This window comes from Astyanax mexicanus, chromosome 2 (assembly GCF_023375975.1).
Source record: "Astyanax mexicanus isolate ESR-SI-001 chromosome 2, AstMex3_surface, whole genome shotgun sequence".
Taxonomy (NCBI): domain Eukaryota; kingdom Metazoa; phylum Chordata; class Actinopteri; order Characiformes; family Acestrorhamphidae; genus Astyanax; species Astyanax mexicanus.
The window spans coordinates 59,355,953-59,367,548 of record NC_064409.1 but is presented as its reverse complement, the minus strand read 5'-3'; the positions used below and the strand labels follow the sequence as shown (position 1 = coordinate 59,367,548).

General features: G+C 37.1%; 1 protein-coding gene across 2 annotated transcripts; it reads left to right on the top strand.

The window, feature by feature from the left end:
* Window positions 1-1,535: 1,535 nt before the first annotated feature.
* metap2b (methionyl aminopeptidase 2b) lies at window positions 1,536-7,868 on the top strand. 2 transcript variants are annotated; one of them, XM_007228168.4, is made up of 11 exons: window positions 1,536-1,737; window positions 3,015-3,116; window positions 3,255-3,314; window positions 3,413-3,515; window positions 3,678-3,839; window positions 3,957-4,138; window positions 4,903-4,997; window positions 5,188-5,284; window positions 5,387-5,490; window positions 6,356-6,471; window positions 6,882-7,868. In XM_007228168.4, exons 1-11 carry the CDS (start codon window positions 1,584-1,586, stop codon window positions 7,132-7,134), a joined length of 1,428 nt encoding a protein of 475 aa, XP_007228230.1. In that variant the 5' UTR covers window positions 1,536-1,583; the 3' UTR covers window positions 7,135-7,868. The 2 variants fall into 2 exon arrangements, with proteins under 2 accessions (XP_007228230.1, XP_007228229.1); XM_007228167.4 differs by having other exon boundaries at window positions 3,012-3,116.
* The last annotated feature ends 3,728 nt before the right edge of the window (window positions 7,869-11,596 follow it).

Below are 11,596 nucleotides of genomic sequence, written 5' to 3'. Positions count from 1 at the left end.
AATTTGCATATTAGTGCGAAGTCCAGTAAAACTCTAACACCAGTAAACAGGGGGCGATATTTCCCCAGTTAACAACCCCATTAAACGTTTTTGCATTAATGATGTATAAAATACTACCGGTGTTCTGTCGAATTCTGCTACCTTGTCGAACCGTGCTGCCCCAATGTATATTTAACTGTAAAAATACAAAAGAAGCACTATTTTAGGGCATGTACCCAGTGATATTCCAGTAGATGTACGTTATTAGATTTGGATTGCATAATTCATTGTACCATGGCAAAGTTATAGTAAATATAGCTCATTACAAACTGCTTTTGTATTTATTTATGATAATAAGTGTAATTTTTAGTTTCCATTTACACTTTTGTGCAATGACAGTGCGTCCAGGTCGTTTAATGCATATAAACCCCCCTAAACCCCAGTAATTATACATAAAACTCGAGAAATAATTAAATTGTGTAGGTCGGCGCATGCGCAGTACCTTTGGGAAGCATGTATCGATGGGTAGGAAAATTCGACAGAACACCGGCTTTATAGTGCTGAAATGTTTGAAGCCCCCCAGATTTTACTGTTTATCAGAATTGGGAGTGTTGGAGGAAGGTAAAACAGGACATGTGCAGGACATAAAGGTTTATAGATATATAAACCACTCTCAATTTAAGAAATCATTCTCTTAATTCAAGTTAATTGTCACTGCAGTTAAACCTTTATAATTAATTTCCTCAGTTTAGAGGGAACAATTTAGCAAAATTGATGGAACGATTTATAAAACTGAGGGAACAATTTATTTAAAAATTGAGGGAATGGATTGTTAAATTAACGGAGTAATTTATTCAATTAAGCTATTAAACTATTAAAGTACATTATTAAATTAGTAAATAAACTTATTAAAAATATCACTTAATATATATATATATATATATATATATATATATATATATATATATATATATATATATATATATATATATATATTTTTTTTTTTTTTTTTAGACATTCTAAAACTACTATATGCACTAAATTGATACACAAATATTTATACGCAGAATATAGTAAATTACCATTACCACAGGGTTTTATGCGTCTTTATTAAAAATGGTGTTGTCTACATTTACGGGGTAAAACAGTGCCATAGCTCTAAAATATAAAGCTAATTTTAAACTTTTCTGTTTTGATATGAAGTCCATTTATGCATAGAGAATATGAAAATGTTTTCAAAAGTATAATTACTAAATCCTATTATTCTTATCTCAAATGTATTAATAATATTATATTATAATTATATATTTATTGCTTATTAAACATAAATAAAATAAAATACATTACATATTTGGTTACCTAAACCTAACCTGGACTGTTCTCAGTAGATACATCACACCTACATCTTATGTCTCTAAATTAAACAGTACTAAAAAAAAAACATATAGTTAGTCTGTAAACCCTGCAGTGTTTAAAACTACACGTGGTGTTGTGCCAGAACGTGTGTTGGTGGTTCCGGTGTTAGGGGAAAAAGTCACAGGGCTAATTTGGGCAGACATTTCCCACAAGTCTGTGCTGCGGGGCGGCCCTGCTGCTGGTGGATCATGGCGGATGAGGAGTTGACAGAGAAGGGAACTCCGAAAGTGGAGATTCTTCAGAACGGAGATGCGCACAAGTTAAAGGAGGAGGGGGAGCAGGTGGAGGAGGCTTCTAAGAAGAAGAGGAAAAAGAAGAAGAAGAGTAAAGCGGCGGCTGAAGGTAAGGAGGCACGCGGCACTCCGGCTGCGGTGGTGAGGCAGATCCCACGCCGCTCAGCTCCTCCACACCTGCAGCCGCGCTCTACGGATTAACCCACAGACCCCGACTATAACCCAGCAGATGTTTAAGCAGACCCGCTGTCTGTATCCTGCTGACGGGCTCCAGTAGCTGGAGTTTTACTGTGGGGTGATTGCGTGTGCCGTTAGCTGCAGTAACATTAGCTGGCTCACTGTTTGCCTGTGTTATGTGAGTGTAGCCCGCTCGGCTAGCTCACCTAGCTTTAGCTCGCTGCCTGTGTGTTACAGTGAGGAGCCTGGGCTGTAGGCCTCAGTACGCAGCGCCAGGCTGATCACCTCATGCTCCTCGTTTCTCCGTTTTTACCAGCAACTATTTTACAGTAACAGTGTGTCGTTTAATAGCTAACTATTCATAAACACGGGGATACAAGGTGCTGAAACTCTTCTTTTATAAGATTGTTTCAGTTTGATGTTAAATATTGCGTTAAATTAGTCCAATGAGTAGAAAAATTATTTACTGCTGATTTGTAATTCTAAGAGGAGGGTTCGGATGGTCATGAAAAACCTGGTAAAAGTAATGTAATTTGAAATTGCAATTTCGAAGTTTTGGAAAAACTGAAATACCCAGAAAGTTTTATTAAAATCATAACAATTTGCAATCTACAAATGTATTTTTCTTTTATCAACTGGGAAAAGCAATTTTAAGTTAACGGGTACATCAGCTCAGAGTTAGTTTAGTAATATAGCCCTACACAACCTTTAAGTTTAAGACTGTAGATTCGGGTAAATTGGGCACAAATAATCAATTAAAGTTAGAAAATATATAATATGAATATTATACCTATGCACACATTGATTTCAGAAATAGAGCTTAACAGGTAGCTTTAAACTATTGATATTATTGTGCAGAGGAGCCATGTCAATAAAGTGTGTAGTATTGAGTTAACAGCATTGATAAAGTGGCCATCTTTAGGCAGAAAAAAAAACTACTAAAAGTTTAGCTAAAACTCAGTTTTAGGCCAAAAATGCTTTGAATCAACCAGGACACATTTGGTGTTTTCCACAGGAGTTGTAAAAGTCATCCCTTTAAACCTGTAATGCAGCTCCTGGAGCTGATAGAGCTGCCATATTCTTTATGGAAGTACAAAGATGTTTTCCTGCTGTTAAACTTAGTAACAGACTGTATCCTGTAAAAAACATACTGACTGGCTCAAAGGATCATGAGTTATCAAATGTTTTTTGTGTGTGTTCTGTCAGCAGTGAACAATGATGCTGAAGAAGCAGCTGACATCAATAAGGTGACGAAACAGTTGGAGCAGCAGGCCTTGGATGACCAAGAAAAGGAAGATGACGGCGAGGATGGTGTGTTTCTTCATTTTTTTTCATACCCAATAATTGAATACAAGCATTCTGAATGTGATAAATTGATTATAGGCTAATGTGCTTGTTTTTATGGCATTTAAACAAATTTGTGAATTTGTTCTTCACATATTTTGTCAGATGGAGAGGAAGGAGATTCAGCTGGAAAGAAGAAGAAAAAGAAGAAGAAAAAGAAAGGATGTGAGTTGTTAATTAGACTACTTTGCATACGTTCAGGTTTCGCAAGTTAATCTACAGCTTTTGTAATTCAAGTTTTTTTTTTTTTTTTCCCTTTTCAGCCAAGGGACAGACAGATCCTCCATCTATTCCTATATGTGAGCTTTATCCAAGTGGAGTTTTCACCAAGGGACAAGAATGTGAATATCCAACTGTGCAAGACGGGTACAGACCACATTCTTTCTTTTGTATTTTTTGATCATTTAGCAGAACCTTGTAGTGATAACAGTAAAATGTATGTTTGATATTTGTTCACACACATTAATTTTGTCTAAATGGTTTGATGTTAGGATTTATTTTATTTTAAATGTTTTTGTGCCCTCTCAGCCGTAGTGCTACATGGAGAACAAGCATTGAGGAGAGGAGGGTGTTGGACAAGGCCAATGAGGAAATGTGGAATGACTTCAGGCAGGCAGCAGAAGCTCACCGGCAAGTCAGGAAGTACGTCATGAGCTGGATTAAACCAGGCATGACTATGATTGAGATTTGGTAAGTTTGGTAACTTCTTTTTTGATGTCTGTATTTGTTTTATTACAGTTTAAAAAGGTTTAAACTGTAACTGTAAACTGTTTGTTTTTCTGGGTTTTTTAAATTGTATCATTACAGTGAGAAACTGGAGGACTGCTCTAGAAAACTAATCAAAGAGAATCGTCTAAATGCTGGTCTTGCTTTTCCTACTGGTTGTTCCCTCAACCACTGTGCTGCACACTACACCCCCAACGCTGGGGATCCCACGGTGCTCCAGTATGATGATGTCTGCAAGATTGACTTCGGCACGCACATTAATGGTGTGTATTTTAATCCTCTTATTATGTTCATTTGTCAGGAGCAGGAGTAATGTTTCAGGGTCATTTTGAACCGGTGCATGTTTAATTATCAAAAAGATGTCTGGAAAAAAGGCTTACAAGCAGTGTAATTATATATTTTTTACTAACTCCATTACTAATTATTCTGTCAATATTTAGTGCAATGTTGTTACTTACCTCTAACAGGTAGTGGTTCAATTAGGATAATTCACTCGTTTTCAAAAAACAAAATACATGTTCAAACATTTTTGATGTTTCACTACTTTATTACTTTTGAAAGACCAACATATAAAATAATAGTTTTACATAACACTAAAATATAACGTTGCAATTTTGTTTTAGCTTTAGTTTTTGCAGGGGTGGTTGCAAATATGTGAAATGAACCATTTTCATATTATATGTTGTTTACACTAATTGAGGCAAGCCGAAGAAGTTTCATACTAAAAAAATGCTTTCATTAATTTTCATAGATCTTCATACTTTAAAACGGGTCAAATTTACCCGGAACATAACATGTTGGTCTTTCAAAAGTAATAAAGTAGTGAAACATCAAAAATGTGTGAACATGTATTTTGTTTTTTGAAAACGAGTGAATTATCCTAATTGAACCACTACCTGTTAGAGGTAAGTTAGAGGCTGAGGCTAGAGTACTGAATTATACATCCACACATGAGGTGCTACTTTCCTGTACCTTTCACTTTTTCTATTTAATTCAATAATTGCTTAATTTGATTTTTGTCTTGCAGGAAGAATCATTGACTGTGCCTTTACTGTCACCTTCAACCCAAAGTATGATAAACTGCTAGAAGCTGTTAAAGATGCTACAAATACTGGAATTAAGGTAGATTTTACCCCAGTGTTACACCAGTTGTTTATAGGCTGCGTCCCTGTTTAATTACTTTAAGCACATAGTTGCAGCTTCCCAAACAGGGATTATCATCATTGTCTGGGAAGCTGCTTCATAAAGTTGAGAAATATGTGGAATTTTTTGTATTAATATTAACAATAATTTAAATTATTTTGTTTGCCAGTGTGCAGGAATAGATGTCCGTTTGTGTGATATTGGGGAATCCATTCAGGAAGTCATGGAGTCTTACGAGGTTGAGCTAGATGGCAAAACGTATCAAGGTATGCTGCCATTTCTGTTCTGCATTCTATCGTTCCTGACTAAAAGAATATACAGTTGGGATGGTTGCTTGTAATATTTTGTTTCTACATTATTTCCTGTAGTGAAGCCAATCCGGAATCTCAATGGCCACTCTATTGGACAGTACAGAATACATGCTGGCAAGACTGTCCCCATTGTTAAGGGTGGTGAGGCAACCAGAATGGAGGTTAGTTGCACGTTCAATTCATGTCTCTCATTTTTTCAGTGGTTTGTATTATTACTTGATTAAATTACGATTTTGTTGTTTGCCGTCATAGGTCTGTGTAGTCCCAGACTAAGGTTTATTTATAACCAGATTTGTTTAATAAAATTATTAATGTTGTCATTAGTTCAGTCATGGGTGTGCAGGTGGGTGTGCCTAATAACATTATCATTACAGCCATACTGGGACAATAAGCTATCAGTAACTAACAGCTCCAGAAGGCAGAGGTGTGGTTAAAATGACTGACCTAGCAGGCCCCTGGGTTTGGCTGTGCTTACAGTCTGACCTGTCACTGGCCAAAATATGAATGGCTGTTTTTGTAACACTGTGTGGTGTCCATTTACAGATGAAGTGCCGCACTTTAATCAAACAGAGCCAGTCATTTTCTGATCAGATTGATAATCCATAAACAGATTATGATAGCATTATACAGTAGTGCTAGTGGGGAAAGCTCCAACTTGATAAAGAGAGCTGTGCAAGCACAGTAGCCAGAGCAAGCTAACAATCATGGCTTTGTGCATTTATTAAGTCAAATACTTAAACCTAATGTTTTATCAGATGTTATTTTAAACATTCCTTAGAAAAGATCCTTTGACCTTTTTTGATTTGATTATTCAGTTTTCCCCCCATTTATAGAGATCAGACTCTAGTTTTAAGTGACTGGAAATAGTTGGTGTTACTGATCTAGCTCTAAAGTATGTTGCTGTGTAAATTCCTTATGGGCAAAAGCATCTTCTTTTTTGGCATTAGAATTTTCTTACATTTACCACATATGCTATACATTTTTGTATACCCGAGTTTGACTGTTCTTTTTTTTTTTTTTTTGCAGGAGGGAGAGGTGTATGCCATCGAGACCTTTGGAAGCACCGGAAAAGGCATGGTGCATGATGACATGGAGTGCTCACATTACATGAAAAACTTTGAAGTCGGACATGTGCCAATCAGGCAAGTTTCTAACCTTTATAAACCTATCAGGCAAGATTGTTTCCCTTTTAGACCAGAAGAGGTGTGGCTAATGTACTGATTAACCAAAAATATGAATCAACAGCCCTAATTCTTATTTTTGAACGAATTTTCTGAAATTTGTTCTTGAGAAAACTTTTAAGAAAAATCTACAGTATATTCCTTTTCAATCCTTGTAAAATGAACAAATCCTATATACAAGATGTGAATCTTTGCAGAGTCTTAAATTTGTTTTGTCTAAAAATAATACCTTAATTTAAAAAGTGGTTAAACAGCTTAAGTGGCTTTAAAGAACAGTTTGTGAATGAGGCCCATATTACATAATAATGGGCCATGGAATAGTACTGTTAAACCTTGTTCTTAATTTCCATCCTTCCTTTTTTCTCTTACAGACTCCCAAGGGCCAAGCACCTCCTGAATGTTGTTAATGAGAATTTCGGCACATTGGCATTTTGCCGCCGCTGGCTAGACCGTCTGGGTGAAACAAAATACCTGATGGCACTAAAGAACCTGTGCGACCTGGGCATCATTGACCCCTACCCGCCTCTGTGTGACACCAAAGGCTGCTACACTGCTCAATTTGAGCACACCATCCTACTGAGGCCAACCTGCAAGGAGGTGGTCAGCCGTGGCGATGATTATTAGAGCTTATGCTCACCAATTTCTCAAAATTACGGACGCACTTGTGTGTTGAGTTGGGTGGGAGGTAAATGCTTGGCTAGCCTGTGCCTGTCATGTTGACATTTATGGTATTTCTGGAGGATTTGGGGCTGTGAGACTAAGAGGTTTGTCTGTTGGCATTCTGTATGCTTTTGGAGGTTCAGGACAGACAGTTTTGATCTCCTCACCCTCCAAATTAGCAAGCGTTAAATTTTGAAAAATTGGTGGACGTTTCTTAATGTAAGCGCACCATGTTAGCCAAGGGAGGTCTAATGTTGAGCTGTATTACACCACCATGCAAAAAAGTATTTAGAGGGGTGACGAGAAGGTAATGTTCACTGATTCTCTATTTTTCCTTTCCTTCATATTGGGAACAGCTTTGTTCCTCTGCAGCTTTCAGTTTTAGTCTTATTTGATTAAATTTTGGATGCATTGATAGGATGGTGCAGAAATTGGATTTTTTAAATTCCTGTTCACAGGAATAAGCCAGTATAACAGTGTAGATACATCTTAAACATGCAGCTGTGCTTTGTTGCCTTTACGGAAAAAGTAATAATGCTTTCGTCACTTGGACAACATCTGGCGATGACTCATAATAATCTTGCATGTTTGGGCTGAGCTGTGTTTTGAGCTGAATTCAGTCACTTCTCTGGATAAAGCACAATGTAGTGTTTTATTTTGAATTACAAATAAACTTTGTAAGAAATGATTACTTTCAACAGTTTAGTTGAACTTGTCTTATCTCTCAGCATTGGAAACAAGCTATAATAAAATGTGAAATTTAATACCTACAGTTGTGGTCAAAAGTTTACATACACTTGTAAAAAAACATAATGTTATGGCTGTCTTGAGTTTTCAATAAGTTCTACAACTCTTATTTTTCTGTGATAGAGTGATCGGAACACATACATGTTTGTCACAAAAAACAGTCATAAAATTTGGTTCTTTCATAAATTTATTATGGGTCTGCTGAAAATGTCACCAAATCTGCTGGGTCAAAAATATACATACAGCAACAAAATTTGTCAATTTTGGTGATGTAGCGAGTTGTGTCAATCAAATTAGCTTCATGTCATGGCCTCTTCACTTCTTGTAAGTGATTCTGATTGACTACAGCTGTTGACTTCTCATGAGCCCATTTAAATAGGGCTCATTTGACCCAGTGATTAGACTCAGCTACAAAAGCTACAATGGGAAAGTCAAAGGAACTCAGTGTGGATCTGAAAAAGCGAATTATTTGAACTTGAACAAGTCAGGGAAGTCACTTGGAGCCATTTCAAAGCAGCTACAGGTCCCAAGAGCAACTGTGCAGACAATTATACGCAAGTATAAAGTGCATGGAACAGTTGTGTCACTGCCACGATCAGGAAGAAAACGCAAGCTATCACATGCTGCCGAGAGGAGATTGGTCAGGATGGTCAACCAAGAATCACCAAGAAGCAGGTCTGCAAGGATTTGGAAGCTGATGGAACACAGGTGTCAGTCTCCACAGTCAAGCGTGTTTTACATCGCCATGGACTGAGAGGCTGCCGTGCAAGAAAGAAGCCCTTGCTCCAGAAAAGGCACCTTAAGACTCGGCTGAAGTTTGCTGCTGATCACATGGACAAAGATAAAACCTTCTGGAGGAAAGTTCTCTGGTCAGACGAAACAAAAATTGAGCTGTTTGGCCACAACACCCAGCAATATGTTTGGAGGAGAAAAGGTGAGGCCTTTAATCCCAGGAACACCATGCCTACTGTCAAGCATGGTGGTGGTAGTATTATGCTCTGGGGATGTTTTGCTGCCAGTGGAACTGGTTCTTTGCAGAAAGTAAATGGGATAATGAAGAAGGAGGATTACCTCCAAATTCTGCAGGAAAACTTAAAACCATCAGCCCGAAGGTTGGGTCTTGGGCGCAGTTGGGTGTTCCAACAAGACAATGACCCAAAACACACATCAAAAGTGGTAAAGGAATGGCTAAACCAGGCTAGAATTAAGGTTTTAGAATGGCCTTCCCAAAGTCCTGACTTAAACCCCATTGAGAACATGTGGACAGTGCTAAAGAAACGGGTTCATGCAAGAAAACCATCACATTTAGCTGAACTGCACCAATTCTGTCAAGAAGAGTGGTCAAACATTCGACCTGAAGCTTGCCAGGAGCTTGTGGATGGCTACCAAAAGCGCCTAGTTGCCGTGAAAATGGCCAAGGGACATGTAACCAAATACTAATGTTGCTGTATGTATATTTTTGACCCAGCAGATTTGGTGACATTTTCAGCAGACCCATAATAAATTTATGAAAAAAACAAATTTTATGACTGTTTTTTGTGACAAACATGTATGTGTTCCGATCACTCTATCACAGAAAAATAAGAGTTGTAGAACTTATTGAAAACTCAAGACAGCCATAACATTGTTTTTTTACAAGTGTATGTAAACTTTTGACCACAACTGTAAATGTGAAGGTAACTAAAGCCATATTGTACATTAAAAAAATATAAACTTCATAAATGTATGCATTACACTTGAGTAACTAAAACAGGTAAACTTCAAATAAAGAAACTGCAGGCCCTGTTGCTCTAAAAGGGCCACTGTTAGCGGGATTTTATTTGTGTTCCCAAAGGATTCAGAGCATGTCATCAGCTTTCATCCAGTCTACAACATATGAACATTAAAGGAAAACGTGGAAGTTAAGAGAACCTTAACTTAACTGAGAACCTTGCTTTATATAAATAAATATTAATAAATGCCTTCCAAGTTACCCAGCAGACTTATGTGATGCCACAATTATGTTAAGGCAGCTGTTTTGAATATCTTCTAGTTACACTGCTTGCCATCAGCAGCTGGAGTCCAAAAGAGCACAATTGGCCATTCTCTCTTTGGGTAAGTAGATGGTGCTCTCTCCACAAATCACTCTCAAGTTGATGTCTGTCAGCACAGGCATCTGTGAGCTGATGTATAGGAGTTGAGTCACAGTGCTTTCCTTCGAGCATGCTGGCTACTCTAATGCTGCGTCAGTGGCCGTTTGCAAAGAGCGGCGGTTGACTTTGTGTCAGAGGAGGCATATGCTTGTGTTCATTCTCCTAGTGTCGGAGGCGTAACTAATTGTAGTTGGAGTGCTGTTGAGTGGGTGGGGTAATCACAATAGCTAAATTGGGGACAAAAGCAGCATAATAAATAAATGCAAACCCTTTTGTTGATGTCCACAGTGGAGGGCCAAGAAACAGATTACACCTCATAGCCTAATGCTGTTGCTTCGGTTGTGCTTGTTCTTTTCACATTCTATAATGCAAGAGTGTATAAGGTGCACAATATTGGAGGTAGAAAATAAAACTAATTTGAAATGGCTAAAATGAAAATGCAAATACATTTTTGACACTTTTCCACACATGTAAAAAATGACAGAATTCAAAATAAAATGAATTTACTTTATTTGCCATTTTATTATTCACGCAAGCACAGGTAATCTGTGCCAAAAAAAATAGCAATTTATCATTTCATTTTCATTAACATGCTGGTATTTCACAGTCAAATATGAAGCTTAATGGAAAAAAGAAAACCCAAACCTCACTTCGGCTTTGCTTTTCAAGAGCTGTATAATAAATGTCAATATTAAAATGAAAATGGAGTATGCACTTAGTTTTGTCTTTTTAAGATTCACTTTTTAGACTCAAAATAAAAAAGTGAAAAATGCTGATTTACTTTTCATTTCACCATTTTCATATTCAAGCTGTGCATATACAAAATGTTAATTATTAGTTTATGGGGCGTCCTTGATGCAATCTGGTGTTCAGGGAGTAATGTCAGAAACTGCTAGCTAGAGAAATCATGAGCTCTGAGTGTCTAGTTAAATGACTGTATACAGCTCTCACTGCAGTGGTGAGAATGACCCAGCATCTAAATATAATAGCTGCTCTGTGGCGTTCATGCAGAGTCCTGACCCATTGAAGAACAAGGTGAAAGAATGAAGTACGCAGAGAAACAAATACAGGACTACAGTCTGTAATTATAGAACAAAAAAGTAAAACAAAAAAATATGGATCACTGAAATTTGGGAGACTGTTTAAAAAGCTGTTATATCTGAAATTTATTAAATCAGTCTTTAGCCCTGGATGGGTTTAAGTTCTCAGTGGGGACGTCTGTGAAAAATAAAAAGTGTGATTACGGTGCATAGCAGTGGACAGATAGCTGTTTTATTAAACGCGAGGTGACGAAAGTCAGAGATGTGCATCCGAATGGGACTAAAATTACTGGAGGACCACAGTAATATATTAGATTTCATTTCATTTTCACAATTTTTTAATTTACACTTAAATATCCAAAATAAAAACTTGTGCCTTAAGAACAAGTGCGATTAATCGCAGTTAATCCCAGAATATTGTTGTGATTAATCTGATTAATTTTTTTAATCGATTGGCACCACTATTATGAATATGACATTTCTGGGAAAAGGCAGAATTTTATCAAG